The 22,500-nt window shown below is 46.7% G+C and overlaps 2 protein-coding genes, 1 long non-coding RNA gene and 1 pseudogene across 4 annotated transcripts in view; 2 read left to right on the top strand and 2 right to left on the bottom strand.

The window, feature by feature from the left end:
* ptpn12 (protein tyrosine phosphatase non-receptor type 12) overlaps nucleotides 1–10,381 on the bottom strand; it is a 22,141-nt gene extending 11,760 nt beyond the window's left edge. Inside the window, exons 1-2 of one of the 2 annotated variants that reach the window (XM_052585411.1) lie at nucleotides 9,959–10,381; nucleotides 1,263–1,371 (exon numbers count right to left, since the gene is read on the bottom strand). In XM_052585411.1, coding sequence (XP_052441371.1) covers nucleotides 1,263–1,371; nucleotides 9,959–10,066 — 217 coding nt within the window. In that variant the 5' untranslated portion in view covers nucleotides 10,067–10,381. The remainder of the gene's footprint in view (nucleotides 1–1,262; nucleotides 1,372–9,958) is intronic. The other variant, XM_052585412.1, reaches the window with a different exon arrangement.
* A 1,717-nt stretch (nucleotides 10,382–12,098) lies between these two features.
* LOC127980187 (uncharacterized) lies at nucleotides 12,099–12,678 on the top strand. Its single transcript, XR_008159229.1, has 2 exons — nucleotides 12,099–12,264; nucleotides 12,403–12,678. It is a non-coding gene; the product is annotated as an uncharacterized LOC127980187 (long non-coding RNA).
* On the bottom strand, nucleotides 12,518–13,505 carry LOC127980171 (transmembrane protein 60-like). The gene is made up of 2 exons (XM_052585427.1): nucleotides 13,358–13,505; nucleotides 12,518–13,244 (listed from the first exon to the last, which is right to left on the bottom strand). Exon 2 carries the CDS (start codon nucleotides 13,200–13,202, stop codon nucleotides 12,825–12,827), a length of 378 nt encoding a protein of 125 aa, XP_052441387.1. The 5' UTR covers nucleotides 13,203–13,244; nucleotides 13,358–13,505; the 3' UTR covers nucleotides 12,518–12,824.
* A 394-nt stretch (nucleotides 13,506–13,899) lies between these two features.
* LOC127979969 (protein PHTF2-like) overlaps nucleotides 13,900–22,500 on the top strand; it is a 15,505-nt pseudogene continuing 6,904 nt past the window's right edge.

Below are 22,500 nucleotides of genomic sequence, written 5' to 3'. Positions count from 1 at the left end.
TTTAGAGAGAAAAAAACAAGTCACGTATAATATGTTGCATTTTATTATTTCATTCAAAAATATGCCTAATGCCGACGGGAAATGTTTACAAACATTATAATAAACTGTAAACATAGCTAGGCAATGCTAGTTCCCCTCACTCCACTAAAAATCATTTTAATTAGCAATATTTAGAAAAGAACAAGAATTAAAAATAGGTCTTTTAGATGTTATAGCAACATAAATGGCAAGCCAAAACAAATTAATTTAGGCTAAAACGAAACTGAAACCAGTGTTAGGTCTTACATTCGACACAAATTACTGTTTCCGTATTTACCATGTATTTGAATGCCCAATTATTATTTATTATGTACTTCACACGTTCCAATATCAAAAATGTTTTGCATAACATTACGGCGGTATGGTGATAACACTTAGCACTGATTTTATTACATATTTAAACTGAGCAGTGTGTTTTCTCTTCCATGTGTTTGACTGACTGTATTTTAATGAGATTAATTTCAAGCCTAAAGAAATATAGGAAAATAGACTGGTTTTGTGGTCCAGGGTCACACACACACACACACACACACACACACACACACACACACACACACACACATATATATAAAGCCTAGCATTATTATGTTTTTCTCCGCTCGCAGAAGCGCCGAGGTGAGATGAAGACCATGTGAATCCTCATGTTCTGTTGTTTGCTGCTTTTTGCGCATGTAAAATTAAAAAAAGGACAGTTCTGTGAGATTTTGTCAGATTTAGTTATATGTTATATTATAGTTAAATATGTCCACAACGAGGGCTCTCTCAGATACGTGTATCTATCTCACACAGCAGCAGATGCTGTGAGACAGTTTAGAAATAGAAAAAACATTTTAAGTTATTTAAATTATTATTACTTTTTATTATAATTGAGTTTACAGGGTATGGTGTTTTTACTGCTGTAAACACTACTCTTGCTGTTACAGGAGAATACCTCAGTCCAACTTAAAACAGAATACTATTCTAACTGTGTTCTGAATTTATTCACTTTCTAGAATGATGACGATAATAAAAACAGGATTGATAAAGTATAATTCAGAGGATGAGGAAATCAGTATAAGCCTGTTTTACCAGTGCCCTATACGTGTTTTTTAAATAAATACTATAACAATAAAAGTTCAAAGTATGAACGGTTTTTGGTCAGATAAAGACCAGACGTCCGTCTCGTGATCTGTTCGTTCATCACGGAGACTGTGATCAGCTTTAGTTAGCGCTGGATTGCTCACATGGAAGAATGTCTTTATATCGGTTCTTCTTCACGTTGTCCTCCTGCTCTCCAACATTAGTGGGGTAGATCTTCTCTGTTCTGTATTTGGTTGATAATCGGCGTAATCTCTGTAAAAGATGTGCAGATACAGCATTAACAGCAGAGAAAAAATACATTTAGACAGACATCTGCAGAAGAAATACATCAGACAAAATAAATCAGCAAACGTTGTTCAAATCTCTGATTCACATGTGTTTCAAAAGCATCTGCTGTGAACACGCATGTTCAGATTACATCACGACATTATTCCACTTATTTCATCACGCTCTACGTGACCTTTGCAGATTAAAACACTTTTGAAAGAACTAACCCATGTTAGGAGGGTTATGAGCGAGCAGGACATGAACAGAAGAGGGACAGCTGTTAATGTAAGCGTGTAAACTCAGTTAGATGGTGTTCAGGAGATCAGGTCACGCGTGTTTCAGGGATCTGTGTTTGGTGTGGATCACTGATGGGATGTTAGTGTCACATGGCTGTGTAAAATGAGCAGCAGATAATGAGATTATATCTGCAGTACAGCCCATAATGCTTTAACACCAGACATCCATCTACTGCAGGATAAACGTGTTCAAACAGAACAGAAGGAGATTCTGACCTCAGATCAGCTCCAGGTTTGGACCATCAGCCCTTTATCAGTCGATCCAAGAACACCAAGTTTCTGAATGTGAAAGTATGTGTGAATGTGTGTTCATTTACATCATGACAGTGAACGATCCACACACGTGTGTGTTGCACTGTATTAATCAGGCATCATGTTCTTCACAAGCACAGAACTAGTCTGAACCAGACCCTGCCTCCGAAACAGAGACTCACAGAAACCTGTGCAAAACAAGTCGATTTCATTCTGTCAGTAAACCAGCAGTCGACTCAAGAGAGCATCAGGCGTTCAAACATCACGTCTGTGTCTTTCTCCTCCTCCATGTGGCTCATCAAACACAGGAAGCTGTGTGTGTGTGTGTGTGTGTGTGTGTGTGTGTGGGCTGTAATACTTCCTTTCCTGCTAGTGTTGGGGAGGAACAATGGCCGACGTGACACAGTTCTGCTGCAATCTCTTCTCATTGGTCCATTTCCTGGTCCACCCCATCAGACCCCACAGGACTGTCAGAGCCGACGCCCACATCGCTGACAGACGCGTCACACACACTCTTTTATCTAAATGAACACATCTCTGACTTCTGTTGGCTTAATATCTCCTTAACGACTCCAGACAGAACCTAAAAGAAAACTGTGAACATGTTTCCTTTCAGGACGTCTCCAAAGGAAGCGTTTGTCAGAGACACAATCTGCATCAGGTCTGTAGCACAGCTCACATAAAACACACACAAACCACATCCAACTTCTTTGAGCAGACATTCTGAACTGGGACTGAAAGTTTATGAGAACATCAGCAAGAGCAGCAGTAGAGTGTGATTGAGAGAAGATCCCTGACTGACCACTGACTGACCACTGCATTGTGTCCTGCCACACCTAACCTTCCTGACCCACGTCCTCTCGCTCTCGTCTCAGGGTCTGATGTGATGTTAGAGGAATTACACACAGACTGCTGCCGATTCAGACAGGAAACACAGTGACCGGCGAAAACAGGCGCGTCCACACCACATCGAGTTAAAAGCATCTCAACTTTTCAGAATGCCGCAAGCGCACCGCAGGTCATGTGACAAGAACTAACCAATCAGAAGCATCCCTTCCCTTTGAAAGCTCAGCTAAGATGAGGGAACAGCTGATCATAGCTGTATATGGATTGCCATTTTTAAATAAATTTAGTAGCAGAGCTACTGCAAGCAGGTTTTAGTGCTACAAATCCATTTATCCTTTGCTGAAATTTCCGCATCTTCATGGAGAGAGTACGCCACGGTGGCTTAGCATAGCCCCTAACGCGTGTTCGAAACCTGTGCCAACACAGACTTACTTTATTTTTTATTTTATCCTTACTTCAGCGGCTACAGGTCATCATACCAGTAACTTGTAATCTTTACAAGAATATCAGAATCTTGCAATGAGCAATTCTGCGTTTATTAGACACTTAATAATATCACATCAGTTTGTTCCATCACATCTGCAGCAGAGACCTGAACCAGGAAGTTGGTCACCAGATCACACGGTAACCAGTTAAACCGTAACACCGGAGAGCGCCAGGATGTTTTCACATTTCAAGCACGTTTTGTAGTCGACGTAATTGATGATGTCGACACGTCGATATATATATATATTTATACACAAATAAAATTAGATGAGGCTAATCATATATAAAAAGTGTCCATTTTTATTTTAGCTATACTGTCAGTGAATACCCAGCCTGCAAAACACTAAAATAGTTATCATAGAAATAATACAGTTAAACAAGAAAGTAGTCAAGTCAAGTTAGATACACCCTGTGAACAGGACATTATAATCAGTGATGTTACACTGGATATGACACAGAGACACACAGACACTAAAACACAGACACAGACAAAGAGACACTGAGAGACAGAGACACAGAAACAGAGACACAGACACTGAGACACACACAGAGAGACAGAGACACTGAGACACACACAGAGAGACAGAGACACAGATACACAGACACTGAGAGACAGAAACACACAGACACTGAGACACACAGACACTGAGACACAGAGACACACAGACAGTGAGAGACAGAGACACAGATACACTGAGACACAGAGACACTGAGACACAGAGACACTGAGATGCACAGACACTGAGACACACAGACACTGAGAGACAGAGACACACAGACACTGAGACACACAGACACTGAGACACAGAGACACACAGACAGTGAGAGACAGAGACACAGATACACTGAGACACAGAGACACTGAGACACAGAGACACTGAGATGCACAGACACTGAGACACACAGACACTGAGAGACAGAGACACTGAGACACACAGACAGTGAGAGACAGAGACACAGATACACAGACACTGAGACACAGAAACACACAGACACAGAAACACACAGACACTGAGACACACAGACACTGAGACACAGAGACACACAGACAGTGAGAGACAGAGACACAGATACACTGAGACACAGAGACACTGAGACACAGAGACACTGAGATGCACAGACACTGAGACACACAGACACTGAGAGACAGAGACACTGAGACACACAGACAGTGAGAGACAGAGACACAGATACACAGACACTGAGACACAGAAACACACAGACACAGAAACACACAGACACTGAAACACACAGACACTGAGACACACAGACACTGAGACACACAGACAGTGAGAGACAGAGACACTGAGACACACAGACAGTGAGAGACAGAGACACAGATACACAGAGACACTGAGATGCACAGACACTGAGACACACAGACACTGAGACTCACAGACAGTGAGAGACAGAGACACTGAGACACACAGACAGTGAGAGACAGAGACACTGAGATGCACAGACACTGAGACTCACAGACAATGAGAGACAGAGACACAGATACACTGAGACACAGAGACACTGAGACACAGAGACACTGAGATGCACAGACACTGAGACACACAGACACTGAGAGACAGAGACACTGAGACACACAGACAGTGAGAGACAGAGACACAGATACACAGACACTGAGACACAGAAACACACAGACACAGAAACACACAGACACTGAGACACACAGACACTGAGACACAGAGACACACAGACAGTGAGAGACAGAGACACAGATACACTGAGACACAGAGACACTGAGACACAGAGACACTGAGATGCACAGACACTGAGACACACAGACACTGAGAGACAGAGACACTGAGACACACAGACAGTGAGAGACAGAGACACAGATACACAGACACTGAGACACAGAAACACACAGACACAGAAACACACAGACACTGAAACACACAGACACTGAGACACACAGACACTGAGACACACAGACACTGAGACACACAGACAGTGAGAGACAGAGACACTGAGACACACAGACAGTGAGAGACAGAGACACAGATACACAGAGACACTGAGATGCACAGACACTGAGACACACAGACACTGAGACTCACAGACAGTGAGAGACAGAGACACTGAGACACACAGACAGTGAGAGACAGAGACACTGAGACACACAGACACTGAGACTCACAGACAGTGAGAGACAGAGACACTGAGACACACAGACAGTGAGAGACAGAGACACTGAGACACACAGACACTGAGACTCACAGACAGTGAGAGACAGAGACACTGAGACACACAGACAGTGAGAGACAGAGACACAGAGACACTGAGACACAGAGACACTGAGATGCACAGACAGTGAGAGACAGAGACACAGATACACTGAGACACAGAGACACTGAGACACACAGACGCTGAGAAACTGAGGCACACAGACACACAGAGACACTGAGACACAGAGACACTGAGACACTGAGACACACAGACGCTGAGAAACTGAGGCACACAGACACACAGAGACACTGAGACACAGAGACACACAGACACAGAGACACATATACACGGAGACACGGAGACACAGATGTCCTGTGGACACTAGACAGACTAAACTTGTTGTGTCCACTGTAGACACGGTTCACTCTTCCACCGCCATGCAAGCGGCACATTAACTCCTCGTCTGCACACGCTCTCTTTGAGATAGGAATCACTGCCACATCTCTTGTTATCATCTTTCATTTATCGCCGTCTCCTTTGTATTTGGCCAGTCTGAAGAAAGCCTTACCACACCTGTGCAGCCAGGTGTCTGCGGTCACAGGATCTGCGCATGGGTGATATGAACAGAGATGCTCCAGCTTCCGGTGACAGCAGACAACCGTCACAGCTCTAGATATCACAACTAGATCCTTCAGAGATTGTCAGTGGTCATCATCAGACGAGTACATCAGCACCTTCGGTCGCTCAGTGTGTGTGTGTGTGTGTGTGTGTGTGAGAGAGAGAGAAAGAGAGACAGAGACCGCAGGAAACACCTGGTCAGGCTGAAATTGACCGCTTCAGAGTAATTCAAGTAATTCAAGTAAAATTCTCTTTATTAATCATCTGATTAAAGTGCAGCATGGTGTAAACAGAGCAAAATAAATATCTGAAAAGATGTGTGAAACAATCTTCATGTTCAGAAATAACAAATTAAAATATTAAAATATATATAAACAAAAAAATAAATATTTTTTGCCAAACTCTAGACATTCAGTTTTAGGTCAACTCAAAAAGTCAAGTCAAACTCAACATGACTGACAGTATAACAGCAGCAGTGGTTATTATTAAAGCCACAGTTCACCCAAAAACATCAGCTGCACGTCATGCGCACACATCACATCTAACGCTAGCACTGGCTGATGGACTCCAATGTTTGATCTGTGATTTACATTTTTTAAATAATAATAATAATTGTAAAATGCAAGGCCCTAAAACTCAAGACACACAGAAACATAGAAAAGCTGATATGAAAGTAACATTACAGCAAAATCTCCTACACGTGAATAGAGAATAACATCATGACAAACACACACAGCAGCAAATTATTGTTTGAAATAAAACAGCAGCAGACTGAAGCTGAAATTTTTCTGAGCTCATATGCAGACAGTAGAAAATCTCACACACCAACAGAGAAAGTGACATGAGAGACACACACACACACACACACACACACACACGGAGTCATTTATGAACACAGGAAAACAGGACAGAGGGATGAACACACTCGTTTCTCACTGGAAGTATTTTTACACAAAACAGGATGTGGATGTCAAGGTCAGAAACCAGCCCCCCCACCAACACACACACACACACACACACACACACACAGATCATCTGCTGTGTTTTAATGGGACTGTGATGTCCACAGTGATCACAAACACATCCCAACAGTCTGAATTATAGTTATAATTTATGTTTTGCTGTGGAAGCACACAATATAGTGAACATTCCCTTTCACTCCCACGCACAGGGGCAAATGGGTCACACACAGACCGGGCCACGCAGGTGGAGGGTCACACACAGACCGGGCCACGCAGGCGGAGGGTCACACACAGACCGGGCCACGCAGGCGGAGGGTCACACACAGACCGGGCCACGCAGGCGGAGGGTCACACACAGACCGGGCCACGCAGGCGGAGGGTCACTCACAGACCGGGTCACGCAGGCGGAGGGTCACTCACAGACCGGGTCACGCAGGCGGAGGGTCACTCACAGACCGGGCCACGCAGGCGGAGGGTCACTCACAGACCGGGTCACTCACAGACCGGGTCACGCAGGCGGAGGGTCACACACAGACCGGGCCACGCAGGCTGAGGCGAGCGGGTCACACACAGACCGGGTCACGCAGGCGGAGGGTCACACACAGACCGGGCCACGCAGGCGGAGGGTCACACACAGACCGGGCCACGCAGGTGGAGGGTCACACACAGACCGGGCCACGCAGGCGGAGGGTCACACACAGACCGGGTCACGCAGGCGGAGGGTCACACACAGACCGGGCCACGCAGGTGGAGGGTCACACACAGACCGGGCCACGCAGGCGGAGGGTCACACACAGACCGGGCCACGCAGGCGGAGGGTCACACACAGACCGGGCCACGCAGGCGGAGGGTCACTCACAGACCGGGCCACGCAGGTGGAGGGTCACTCACAGACCGGGCCACGCAGGCGGAGGGTCACACATAGACCGGGCCACGCAGGCGGAGGGTCACTCACAGACCGGGTCACGCAGGCGGAGGGTCACTCACAGACCGGGTCACGCAGGCGGAGGGTCACACACAGACCGGGCCACGCAGGCGGAGACGAGCGGGTCACACACAGACCGGGTCACGCAGGCGGAGGGTCACACACAGACCGGGCCTCGCAGGCGGAGGGTCACACACAGACCGGGCCACGCAGGCGGAGACGAGCGGGTCACACACAGACCGGGTCACGCAGGCGGAGGGTCACACACAGACCGGGCCACGCAGGCGGAGGGTCACACACAGACCGGGCCACGCAGGCGGAGGGTCACACACAGACCGGGCCACGCAGGCGGAGGTGAGGGGGTCACACACAGACCGGGTCATGCAGGCGGAGGTGAGGGGGTCACACACAGACCGGGTCACGCAGGCGGAGGTGAGCGGGTCACACACAGACCGGGTCACGCAGGCGGAGGTGAGCGGGTCACACACAGACCGGGTCACGCAGGCCGAGGCGAGGGGGTCACACACAGACCGGGTCACGCAGGCGGAGGTGAGCGGGTCACACACAGACCGGGTCACGAAGGCGGAGGTGAGCGGGTCACACACAGACCGGGTCACGCAGGCGGAGGTGAGCGGGTCACACACAGACCGGGTCACGAAGGCGGAGGTGAGCGGGTCACACACAGACCGGGTCACGAAGGCGGAGGTGAGCGGGTCACACACAGACCGGGTCACGCAGGCCGAGGCGAGGGGGTCACACACAGACCAGGTCACGCAGGCGGAGGCGAGCGGGTCTGATGATGAACACTGATGATGAATGATGAGTCACATGTACGTCCATGAGACGAGGAAGTGAACATGCAGCTCCAGGCCTGAGGAATGTTTAAGGTATGTGAGCGCCAGTAACAGGAAATGCAAAACACACACACACACACACACAGACAGCTGTGACTCCATGAGAAGGGTTCATTCAGGAGAAAGCCTCACTGCCTTCCCATAATCCCCTGCATCTGGCAGAGGTCGAGGGATATGTCGCCCACATAAAGACATGAAATAATCCTCCCAACACAAACAGCCCATGATAATATGTGCAATAAGACACATACAGATATACAAGCCTAGTGTTACATCACTGCGTGTAAGTGCTGCTGGGAATTTCTGAGAATTTCAAAGCTTTACAGAAGCGACTTTTATCCTTGGAAGCTCCTAAGAACACATAGAATTAAATCAGAAACAAGAAACAAACAAGCGCAGAAGGAACGCAGTGCGTGTGTGGACACTGTGTGACAGAAAAACACACACACAGATTTCCTGACCTCCAACCTTTCACTGACCCTCAAACACATCAGATTACCCACAACACACTGCTGCAGATCATAAACCAACAGCAGAACATCTCACAAGCCTCCACCAGCTAAGAGTGTGTGTTTACGATTAAACATGACATTGTCACACACACCAGATGAAGACACACACTCCTCATGTGTCTGATGTCAGACTCATTTCAGTCTCATTCCTCACAACACATGAACACTGACGAGCAGAGATGAAGATGAGGAAAAAACACACACACACACACACTCTCTTCATCACACATGAACACTGACGAGCAGAGATGAAGATGAGGATCACACACACAAACACTCTCTCTAAATCACACAACAACAACACTGCTGTCAACCTACTGTTCACTTGAAGAGTAAAATAAAGTGACAAGAAGCTCTGTGTGTGTGTGTGTATTTCATCAGTCCTCAGTGAGTGTGTGTATGTATATGAGTGTGTGTGTGTGTGTGTGTATGTGAGTGTATTTCATCAGTCCTCAGTGAGTGTGTGTGTATGTATATGAGTGTGTGTGTGTTATTTCATCAGTGTGTGTGTTTGTGTGAGTGTTATTTCATCAGTGTGTGTGTGTGTGTGTATGATGTGTATTATTTCATCAGTGTGTGTGTGTGTGTGTGTGTGTGTGTGTGTGTGTGTGTGTGTGTGTGACATTAGTTGTGTTCTCACCATGAAGTCCGAGCTGAAGTTCTCTTCTGCTTTCTGCTCGCTGCTTCTCAAAGCTTCAATGAATCTCTTCAGGATATTCACCTGCTCCATCCTGACGGGGCGTTTCATTCATCCGCGAAGCTAAAGAATAAATAAATATAAATCTGTTCAGGAAAGGAGTCTTTGAGCGATTATTCCAACATGTTCACGGCCCCATGATCCTCTCCGTCCAGCGATGAAACGGCACAAAGAGCGCGGACAGGAGCGGCGCGCGTCGCGGGGAGAAGCAGATGTATATCCTCCGTTAGAAATCACTTTAACTTCAGTCAGAAAACAGTTTTAATAATGAAATAAACAGCGCGCCCCTCCCTGCGGCTGCCACATTCACACACTGCACACAAGCGGACCGCCCGAACACCGCTGCCGCGATCCCGCCCCCCGCCGCTACGCCGCCTGTGATTGGACAGAGACCGAGACTTCTACAACAGTGATAGGGCGAATCCGCACTTCAATCAAAAGACACGCTCCGATGCCGTGTTCGTAACTGCCAGGTCTGGCTGTCAATCAGCGCGTCCTGTGAGCTCATATCTGATTGGCTGAATGTGCTCCCGCCCATTTCCCTGGGCCAGGTTAGACCCGCCTCTTCCGCGCTGACATACGGGGTATTTAACAGCGTCACCATCATTCTCAGCATTGTTCACAATCATGTTTGATGTTCATGTAGAGTGTTATTAATTTCCCTTGTTTTACAGTGATTACGGAGTTTGTTCACCCGTGTTATGGAGGTTCTCATCAAGTTTAGATTAAGTGTTCATTATTATATTTATCAAAAATAGTATTTCTGACATTTATTCTGTCATATTAAGATTTGAGTTTTTGTATGTTTCTCTGTCTCATATGGTTTCCTCTTTATACCATCATGCAACATGTCAGTTTGAGTTGTTCTTTTTTTGCTTTGGGTTTTGGATATTGTTGTGTAATATGTATGTAATGTATGTAATGTAAATGTGATAAATGTATATGTTTAATCAGATTATTCAAGTTGATTTTTAGTGCACATTAACACATTTACAGTGATTAATTAAATGGAAGGAAAGGGACGTTACACTGTTTCACAAACATAGCCTCAAGACTTCATATTTTATAAAGATTATCATGTGTAACCAGTGATAAAATCAATTGCTAATGTATGAAACACAGAAAGGGACGTGACGTAACCACCGCAAAAGTGCTGGCCTTATGAAGCAAACTCACCCACAGGGTTACATCAGACACACAATAACACACTCCTCACAGAAACGCTTGTGCTGGATTTACTGTAAACATGAGCTCTGCTGCTTTCTGAACACCCATGATATTCACAGAGACACTCAATACATCCGTCAGTCTCTCACACACTCACTCGACTGAAACACTTCAGCCACTTCAGCCATGTGTGTGTGTGTGTGTGTGTGTGTGTGTGTGTGATGCTGTTGACTCTGGTGTATCTGTAGAGAAGAGAAAGTGTCTGAGCAGCTGAGTCCAGGAATGTTCTTCAACAAGCCCTAACGTGACTCTGAAGCCAATCGCATAGCTTCCTTCTTCCCTTTGCCAAACACACACACACACACACACACACACACACACATTTCTGCAGAGAACTAGTGTGAAAGAGCTTTTACAAAAATGCTTTCCCTCCAGCAAGTCACACAGAGGAACTTTCTGGAACACAGATAAGAGGAAGTGATCACAACAGTATCTCCAGCATCATGCTCTGCTCAGACTCCCAGCGCTGCTCTCAGATGTTCTGGAGGAGCAGAGGAACCCAGTAACAGACACACTCCTCGTTTGACTGACAGCTGCTTCAGATGCACTAGAACAGCGTGTGTGTGTGTGTGTGTGTGTGTGTCAATCAGCCTGACTGACCCAGTGGATGAGAGCCAAAGACAAACATGTCAATGAGAAGTTGATATGATACACTCAGATCTTAATATAATAGATCATATTTTCAGTCAGTTACACTGATTAATGAAATCTAATAGAATTAAACATCCTGTAGAGCAGGGCTGGGCAGCTTCGGTCCTGGAGGGTCACTGTCCTAATCAAACACACCTGAACAAGCTAATCAGTGTTTTCAAGATCTCTAGAAAGCTCCAGGCAGGTGTGTTAGATCGGGCTTGGAGCTAAACTCTGCAGGACAGTGGTCCTTTAGCGAGGAGGGTAAGGGTTCTTTCTGTTCTCTTTTCTGTGTAAAGCAGCTGTGGAACAGTGCGTCTGATGCTGCCATCTAGTGATCACTGTCTGTAACTGCAAGTGTTTCAGAGCAGCTCCCAGATACATACAGCAACGTTAGTTTCTTTCACCTTTCATTTTAATGTATCTATTGTGAATAAATGGTCATGAAATATATGCTATTTGTCACATTGCAGCACTATTGAATTATTAACAATCAGATAAATTGACCATAATCTGTGTTTATTCACCAGGTCATATTGAAGATCAGGTCATGGCTGTATCAAGAGTTTGGAGATATTATGACCTTCGTAATGTGCTGTGATTGTTTGGCCGTATCTTGTTAACAGTTACAGACTCCACTCCACATTCATCACTGCAGTGACTTTATTCTGAACAGAGTTTCACTGTATTCCTCTTCATCACGTAATGAACGTCTACATGAGAAAAACTACAAGTCCATTACAGCATCAGCACATGGAAATATATTTACAAATCAGAACACACAAATAAAACCAGATATTGCCAAACTTGAAATGTACAAAATTAATTTGAGACAAACTTCTCTTTAAAAAAAGAACAGAAACACCAGAATGTTTGATCTCTGTAGAAACATTTCTGTTCACGTACAGATGTTAGAGATCATTCCGTGAGTGTGTGTGTGTGTGTGTGTGTGTCAGTCTGAGCGCTGGGGCAGGATGTTGTATCCCAGCTGGATCAGGGCTCCGGTCAGCAGTGTCCAGAGGGGCACACAGATGATCAGCAGTCGTAGGTTGGTCAGCTGCTCCAGCCGCGCACACAGAGTCACACAGAAGCCCACCTTCATCATCAGAGCCAGCAGATACCAGAGCTTCAGCCGCGGGTCGTAACCCGCCCGACAGCGGCCCGCCACCTTCACACCCAGCATCAGCAGCAGGATGCTGTCAAACACCCAGACGGGCAGGAAGACCAGGAACCAGCTCCACTTGACCTTTCCGTCCAGCTTCAGCACCAGCAGGATGAGGAAGAGGAGCGAGAAGATCCAGGTCAGCAGAACCCTCTGAGCCAGAGACATCTGGACACTGACCACAACCAGCTCCGAGAAATCAGTCAGCAGCTGTGAACACCACCATCACCATCATCATCACCATCATCATCATCATCATCATCAACAACAACACTGAGGATCTTCATCCCGCGAGCATCGGTAACGCGCGTGACGTCACTCACCGCACAGTCCCGTCGAAGTCTGCAGGATCATCCGTTGACTCTCATTTGAACCGTAATGAAACCATCTTCATCGGAATCATAATGGAGTGACTCGTTCTTTGGCTTTGTTAGGATGCGCGGTGCTGTCTGCAGCTGTCAATCACACAGCGATTCTGTTTCCGGGTTCAGCAGCTCGTCCCGGATGTGTGGAATATTGGCGTCCATAGAAACACCGATCAGCTGACCATCGTTTCATGTGTTGTGTAACGGTTTTTCATCGGTTATTTCAGCTAGACAGACGTTAGCGTCACACCGGCGGTCACGAATGGCTAAAGAACGCGGTTAGACGGGCTGAAGCGCTTCTGTCGCGTGACCTGCAGAGGGCGGCATTACGCGAGCGCTATTCATGAGGCGCGTTCACGCCTGCGCGCGACCAACGGCCAGGCTCGTACCCTGTACATCAGTCGTGTGTTTACCGCTCGCTCGCGCTGCTTTCACGCGGCTCGAGTCGTTAATATTCTTCGGTGAGTGTGAAGATCCACAGATCGAGTGAATTCAGCTGCGCGTTTATTCCGAGCGCGCCGGTAACCCGGATCTCACAGCGGCTCTACGGTGAACGGTTAGAGACAACGACACTGAAATCAGCAGCGATCTTCATCATCATCTTCACCGTCTCATCACGTCAAGCTTCCGTCTGTTAGTCGAGCAAGCGGTAAGAGAGGAGAGATCTGAACATGAACGATCACACACACATCACACACACACTCTCAAACACACACAGACACACACAGTCACACTGTTACCTATAAACACACACACTCTCAAACACACACAGTCACACTGTTACCTATAAAACACGTAGTAATACACTCGTGTCTCCACACACACACACACACACACACACTTGTGTCATGATGTATCTGTTTGCTTAAATGTAAAGCTCTTTGACTCGATCAGTGTTTGACAGAAGATCACACACACACCTGGTGCAGATGAACACCCTAAAAACACCCAGCTGACAGACACCAGGAGAGTGTTATGTTAACCCTTTCAGCTGTAATGTGTGTGTAGAGTCACAGACGCTCCTCTGATCACATCTGATGTTCACAGCTCACAGAGAGAAACCTCAGAAAACATGCAGTTCTTCAGTCTGTGTCTGTGTGTGTGTGTGTGTGTGTGTGTGTGTCTGGGTTAGGAGTCTGTCTGTCTGTGTGTGTGTGTGTGTGTGTGTGAGAGAGTCTGGGTTAGGAGTCTGTGTGTGTGTGTGTGTGTCTGGGTTAGGAGTCTGTCTGTCTGTGTGTGTGTGTGTGTGTGTGTGAGAGTCTGGGTTAGGAGTCTGTGTGTGTGTGTGTGTGTCTGGGTTAGGAGTCTGTCTGTGTGTGTGTGTGTGTGTGTGTGTGTGTGTGAGAGTCTGGGTTAGGAGTCTGTGTTCGTGTGTGTGTGTCTGGGTTAGGAGTCTGTCTGTCTGTGTGTGTGTGTGTGTGTGTGTGTGTGTGTGAGAGTCTGGGTTAGGAGTCTGTGTTCGTGTGTGTGTGTCTGGGTTAGGAGCGTGTGTGTGTGTGTGAGTCTGAGCTCAGTGATTCTGCACCTGTAAGTCTATATTACAACAGGATATTTTTAGATGTTTGTTCCACGAATAGCTTCACGTCTGTCCAGAGATCAGCGCTTCTCGTCCTCACAGTGCTCTTCATCTCATCCGTGTGTGTGTGTGGGGGGGGGGTGGGGGGGGATGAGGGTGAAGAGAGACAGAATAAAAGCAACCGTTTCCTCTTACAGACACACACAGGAAGATACGCTGCTTTATTTAGCCTGTGAAGAACTCTCACACACACAGACAGCTGTCCATCTCCTTCATGAAACATGCACAGCTCTGTGTTGGGTTACACATCGGTAGATGTGTGTGTGTGTGTGTGTGTGTGTTTCCTGCTGGTTGGTCTAGAGCAGTGTTTGATCTGTGTGTCCTGGAGTCGATCGGTCAGCACTGACAGTGTTCAGAACAAGCGTTTGATGATGTTTGTGTTGGTTGGCAGGACACACAAATCTCATGTAAATGAAAGTGTTTAGTGAGAGCAGGACCGGTCTGTCCACCCTTGAGTGTGCACTAGTGAGGGCGTGTGTCACCGTCCCTTCAGGCTGATTCATGTTCCCCTTCTGCTGCTGTCTGCTTTCTGCTAAATTAACTGTTGAGGTGAACAGGTAAAAAAGATCATCTATGTGTGATGTGACGTCAGTCAGGTGTGTGTGTGTGTGTGTGTGTCACATTTAATGCAGCGACTGAGCCAACTCCCAGAAAGCTCAGCGTTCACTCCATGATGAGGTGTTTACAACACGAGAGAAAGAGAGAGACGCTTTTAGAAGTGCTTATTAATCTCTCTCACACACACACTCTCTCACACACACACTCTCTCACACACACACACACGTTTGTTTTTGTGTAAAGTGTGTTCATCCCATAGGTGTAATGGTTTTTATACTGTACAGACCGTATCTTCTATCTCCCTTCACCAACCCTACACCTAACCCTAACCCTCACAGGACACTTTCTGCATTTAAAAAAAAATAAAATACAATTTTGTAGTCTTTTAAGCCTTTTGAGTTGCAGGGACACAGGAAGTGTCCTCATAACCACCTTCTAACTATAATATATGGAGTGAAAACGGTATCAAATCGTCCCACAAACACACGAGAGATAGATCCACATGTGTGCACTCAGCAATCCAGGCAAAGCCAGGAGCATTCATTGTTTCTTTGCTCACAGAATGATCCTCAAATACTGTTTCTGTTCCTGATATTTCATGCAAAACAAAATCGTGAAGAAGAAAGAGTCCGGGTCCTACACACGTCAGACCGCTGCTTCGTGACTAGAGTAAAGCGTGCAGACTGTCTCGTGCACATTAGTGAGTAAAGGCCATGGATTACAGTCTCAGAAGAATCTGCTAACACAGAAGCAGGAACGGTGCACGTGTGGATCTCTCGTGTGCATCCATGGGAGGTTTAGATACGGTTTCAGTCCGTAGTAATACCTGTGTCATACTCATGTCATCATACACATTTGTGTCCTTATGAACCAACCAAACCAGTGCACACACACACACATTCTCAAACACACACACTCGCATTCATTTGATTATTCAAGTGAGTTCTTCTCATAGACTTCCATGGTTTTTCTATCAGGTTAATGATATTTTCTTCCGTTATCTCCGGACTGACTCCTAAACAAACCCTCAGAGAAACCCATCCAATTAGACCCTCACAGATCTATCTGAACACACACACACACACACACACACACACACACACACTCACACACACACACAGAGAGAGAGACACAGCCAATGTCACACCAGATTAGTTTTATCTGTGAATTTCGGGTGTGAAACTGGGTGGTTAGAGCTCTGACACACACACACACACACACACACACACACACACACAAGCCTGATGAAGACAGACACTTTCAGTCTGAATGACTGAATGACAACAAGACAGTCTGTCTCTGTGTGTGTGTGTGTGTGTGTGTGTGTGTACGAGTGTGTGTGTGTGTGTGTGTGTGTGTGTGTGTGTGTGTGTGTGTGTACACGAGTGTGTGTGTGTGTACGAGTGTGTGTGTGTGTACGAGTGTGTGTGTGTGTGTGTGTGTGAGTGTGTGTGTGTGTACGAGTGTGTGAGTGAGAGTGTGTGTGTGTGTGTGTGTGTGTGTGTGTGTGTGTGTGTGTGTGTACGAGTGTGTGAGTGAGAGTGTGTGTGTGTACGAGTGTGTGAGTGAGAGTGTGTGTGTGTGTGTGTGTGTGTACGAGTGTGTGAGTGAGAGTGTGTGTGTGTGTGTGTGTGTGTGTGTGTACGAGTGTGTGAGTGAGAGTGTGTGTGTGTACGAGTGTTTGAGTGAGAGTGTGTGTGTGTGTGTGTGTACGAGTGTGTGAGTGAGAGTGTGTGTGTGTGTGTACGAGTGTGTGAGTGAGAGTGTGTGTGTGTGTGTGTGTGTGTGTGTGTGTGTGTGTGTGTGAGACACACCTGTGCTGCAGGTGAGAAGAGCTTCCGTGCGTCAGACCGCTGATCTCCTCCCGTCTCTCTCTCACAGATTACGATGCTCCAGCGTGCTCCTGACATGTAAATGGCGTCGAAGGTGCGTGATGCTGTGCTCTGGTACCAGAAGAAGGTGAGTGATCAGTCCATGCTCCTCTCTCTGAGATGTTTCCTCTCACTGTGAGTTCATGTGTTTGAGCTTCTGTCTGATGTGTGTGTTGAGCACTGATCTTACTGATCTGAGTAAGTCATGAATCTGTCCAGTTTAGTTTAGCTCTGGACGAGTCCTGCATCACTGCTGAATGTCACAAAACAGAGGATGGTCACTCAGAGAAACTCTCAACAACATGAAAAACAAAACCACGAATGCTCAGCACGTCTTACACACGACAGACGACTAACTCTCGCACGGCTGTCAGCTCTCAAACATCTGAGCTTCAGTTAGATGCGGTTCTGTCAGCATCAGACCAGAGCCTGCGGGCTGTTGTGTTGCCATGGCAGCAGCTACTGTGATGTCATTTCCTCTAAGCTTTCATTCAGCACGAAGAAGGAGAAAATCTGTGTGAGACTCCTCTGTCTGTTCAGATGGATGTTATGTGACTGCATAGAAACACTGTAGAATCAGCCTTCATCTCACACACACACACACACATTTACACAAACACACTCGCACACAAACTCACACACACACACACACTCACACACACAATTACACAAACACACTCGAGCACACACACACACTCACACTCTCTCACACACACTCTCTCTCACACACACACACACACACACACACACTCACATTCTCTCACACACACTCTCTCTCTCACACACTCACACACTCACACTCTCTCTCACACACACACTCACTCTCTCACTCTCTCACACACTCACACACACTCTCTGTCTCTCACGGGTCCTGCTCGCTGTATGTTTAATGAGACTGAACTCGTGAATAATTGAGTGTTTTCCACCGTGTGACTTCAGCTCAGTGTTGCTGTCTTCACCTCCAGTGTTCACATGACACTTATCGCCCGGCAACAATCAGACCAATCAGAGCTTGCCTCCAGGGATCTCCAGAAACTCTGTCCTGCGACGCTCCAAACCAGAAAGTGATGAGGTTCAGCTTTGTGACCTGTGCCTGGCTGTAGCCTAAACAGCCAACAATACAGTTCCAAAAAAAACTGCAAAAGCAGCATCATATTTAACCCAAGAAATATATAAAGCTAGATTAAGAATGAAGGATAAGAACTTAAGTCTCAGTGTTTTCTTGGGAAGTTAGCAGGTAGTTCTCTTCTAGGGTTAGGCCGGTGGAATGGTCTGATAATCAGCTTAATGTGCAGCACAATCAGCCTAAGCTAATCAATTAACAAATGGCAAAAACAGCCCGATCAAGCGGATGTGTAACCTGTCTATGTCTCGTCTGTCAGATCGGTGCGTACGACCAGCAGATATGGGAGAAATCAGTGGAACAGCGAGAGATCAAGGTAATGAGTGCCTCTTGATTTGAACCCTTCCTTTCACCTGTTCATCCTGCGTGTGTGTGTGTATGTGTGTGTGTGGTTCATTCATTCCTCTTTTAAAGAAGTGTCTTTATCTCCCTTCACTTGAAGCAGTTTATCAGACGCGTGAGTATCGCTGAGATGATGCAGTGCTGCTCTCAGCCTGTAGGTGGCACTGCGTGTGGGTTTGGATGCCTGTATTTGTGTGACTTAGCTGAATTTAATGTTGTAGTCAGAAGCAGATCTCATTGGCTGCAGATCTCATTGGCTGGAATATATCACAGAAGCTTGAGAGTGAATTTACATTCAGTTTGTTTGTTTGTGTTGCGCTGAATGTCTTGTGTAACACGAGGGTTAGACAGTCCAAAATAAAGCCAGCAGAAAGTGTGAGTCAAACCTCCCTCTGTCCAGATCAGCCGAAAGAAGTGCAACGATGAATAACGATGACCATCTCTGTTACAGTCACTTTACCAGTGGCCTGAATCCATCTCATCTGGACAAGACACAAACTTGGTGCATTATGTGTTTACTGATCCCTACGACGGTAGAATGCAGCTCATCCAATCAGCTTAGAGTCTGAGTGATACACAGAAGTTACACATGACTGACTGTAGACTCAGTATTTCTCAGACGCAGACTACTATACCTATGTCAACTATACCTTCCTTGTCAGTCATCAGCGGCGACTTTGGAAAGATTTGTAATAAAGTCTGTTTTTATCAAAAATGGATTATAAAGCAATATTTTTTTTTAAGTAATATTTTGGTTGTTTCTGCCTTTTTGATAGAATAGTTAACTATTGTATATTAGAGAGGAGAGCCGGGACTCTTAACTACACACAACACCGACTCGAAGCTGTGATTTACATCGAGTTCAGTCACAGGAATGTTGGTCCTCGTGAGGAGATCCGCTCGTGTGAAGATCCGCTCGTGTGAAGATCAGCTCGTCTGAAGATCCGTTCGTCTGAAGATCCGCTCGTCTGAAGATCCGCTAGTCTGAAGATCCGTTCGTCTGAAGATCCGTTCGTCTGAAGATCCGTTCGTGTGAAGATCCGCTCGTCTGAAGATCCGCTCGTCTGAAGATCCGCTCGTCTGAAGATCCGCTCGTCTGAAGATCCGCTCGTCTGAAGATCCGTTCGTCTGAAGATCCGCTAGTCTGAAGATCCGCTCGTGTGAAGATCCGCTCGTCTGAAGATCCGCTCGTCTGAAGATCCATTCGTCTGAAGATCCGTTCGTCTGAAGATCCATTCGTCTGAAGATCCGCTCGTCTGAAGATCCGCTCGTCTGAAGATCCGTTCGTCTGAAGATCCATTCGTCTGAAGATCCGTTCGTCTGAAGATCCATTCGTCTGAAGATCCGCTCGTCTGAAGATCCGTTCGTCTGAAGATCCGCTCGTGTGAAGATCCGCTCGTCTGAAGATCCATTCGTCTGAAGATCCGTTCGTCTGAAGATCCGTTCGTCTGAAGATCCGTTCGTCTGAAGATCCGCTCGTGTGAAGATCCGCTCGTGTGAAGATCCGCTCGTCTGAAGATCCATTCGTCTGAAGATCCGTTCGTCTGAAGATCCGCTCGTCTGAAGATCCGCTCGTCTGAAGATCCGTTCGTCTGAAGATCCGCTCGTCTGAAGATCCGTTCGTCTGAAGATCCGCTCGTCTGAAGATCCGCTCGTCTGAAGATCCGCTCGTCTGAAGATCCGTTCGTCTGAAGATCCGCTCGTCTGAAGATCCGCTCGTCTGAAGATCCGTTCGTCTGAAGATCCGCTCGTCTGAAGATCCGCTCGTCTGAAGATCCGCTCGTCTGAAGATCCGCTCGTCTGAAGATCCGCTCGTCTGAAGATCCGCTCGTGTGAAGATCCGCTCGTCTGAAGATCCATTCGTCTGAAGATCCGTTCGTCTGAAGATCCGTTCGTCTGAAGATCCGCTCGTCTGAAGATCCGCTCGTCTGAAGATCCGCTCGTCTGAAGATCCGCTCGTCTGAAGATCCGCTCGTCTGAAGATCCGTTCGTCTGAAGATCCGCTCGTCTGAAGATCCGTTCGTCTGAAGATCCGTTCGTCTGAAGATCCGTTCGTCTGAAGATCCGCTCGTCTGAAGATCCGCTCGTCTGAAGATCCGTTCGTCTGAAGATCCATTCGTCTGAAGATCCGTTCGTCTGAAGATCCGCTCGTGTGAAGATCCATTCGTATGAAGATCCGTTCGTCTGAAGATCCGTTCGTCTGAAGATCCGCTCGTGTCGAAGATCCGCTCGTGTGAAGATCCATTCGTCTGAAGATCCGTTCGTCTGAAGATCCGTTCGTCTGAAGATCCGCTCGTGTGAAGATCCGCTCGTGTGAAGATCTGCTCGTATGAAGATCTTCTGTATCATCGGGTGTTAACAGCTTGTTATTAGCAGAAGACTGCTCTCTGGTCACATGACACTAATGAGGACACAACACTGCATCCTTCATAGACAGCATCTCAAACTGGCTCTGTGTTTATGTGTGAACTGATGTTCGGAGGTCAACTCCAGATTATTAAGGTTTTTTGTTCTGAGGTATTCTAAAGTTGTAAATCCCTAATAATGTCATATTAAATGAGTGACTGAAAGATCTGCTTCAGATCCTGCTTAAAGTCAGTGTTTTATTGCACTCTGGTCATAAACTCACTTATTTTATTAATCTTTTGTTTTTAAATAAAACTGGTTTGTTGAGAAGTGTGTGTGCTGACATGCATGGTTTCCTCCATCAGTAAGAATAATCTACTGTGACTGAAGACACTGTTAGTCATCCTGTCTGTCTGATGAGCATCTGTCTGTCTGTCCGATGAGCGTCTGTCTGTCTGTCTGTCTGTCTGTCTGATGAGCATCTGTCTGTCTGTCTGTCTGTCTGATGAGCGTCTGTCTGTCTGATGACTGTCTGTCTGTCTGATGAGCGTCTGTCTGTCTGTCTGATGAGCATCTGTCTGTCTGTCTGTCTGTCTGTATGATGACTGTCTGTCTGTCTGATGAGCGTCTGTCTGTCTGTCTGTCTGATGACTGTCTGTCTGTCTGATGAGCGTCTGTCTGTCTGTCTGATGAGCATCTGTCTGTCTGTCTGTCTGTCTGTATGATGACTGTCTGTCTGTCGGATGAGCATCTGTCTGTCTGTCTGTCGGATGACTGTCTGTCTGTCGGATGAGCATCTGTCTGTCTGTCTGTCTGTCTGTCTGATGAGCATCTGTCTGTCTGTCTGTCTGTCTGTCTGTCTGTTGTTCTGATGAGCGTCTGTCTGTCTCTGTCTGCAGGGTCTGAGGAACAAACCGAAGAAGACTGGTCATGTGAAGCCGGACCTGATTGACGTGGATCTGGTCAGAGGTAAGAAACACATGATGTTGTGTGTAGTTGATTTGTTTCGTTGTGTTCACATCACGTTCAGGTCTGTTATTGCAGGTCATTCGTATCGTCATGAGTTGCAGCTCATAACTCATCTTGTGTTTTATTTGTCAGGCTCTGCGTTTGCTAAAGCGAAGCCGGAGAGCCCATGGACCTCTCTGACCCGGAAGGGCATCGTCAGAGTGGTTTTCTTCCCCTTTTTCTTCCGCTGGTGGATTCAGGTGACGTCGAGGGCCGTCTTCTACCTGCTGCTGTCTCTCTACCTGCTGCAGGGTGAGTGAGCATCTCTTCACACAAT

Source organism: Carassius gibelio, chromosome A4, assembly GCF_023724105.1.
Source record: "Carassius gibelio isolate Cgi1373 ecotype wild population from Czech Republic chromosome A4, carGib1.2-hapl.c, whole genome shotgun sequence".
NCBI classification, from domain to species: Eukaryota; Metazoa; Chordata; class Actinopteri; order Cypriniformes; family Cyprinidae; genus Carassius; species Carassius gibelio.
Note: the sequence above shows the minus strand (reverse complement) of the source record. Positions and strands in the feature narration are given on the sequence as shown.

Excerpts from the sequence above, each read along its gene's own strand:
- LOC127980171 (XM_052585427.1), bottom strand. The coding sequence starts at position 13,202 with ATGTCTCTGGCTCAGAGGGTTCTGCTGACCTGGATCTTCTCGCTCCTC.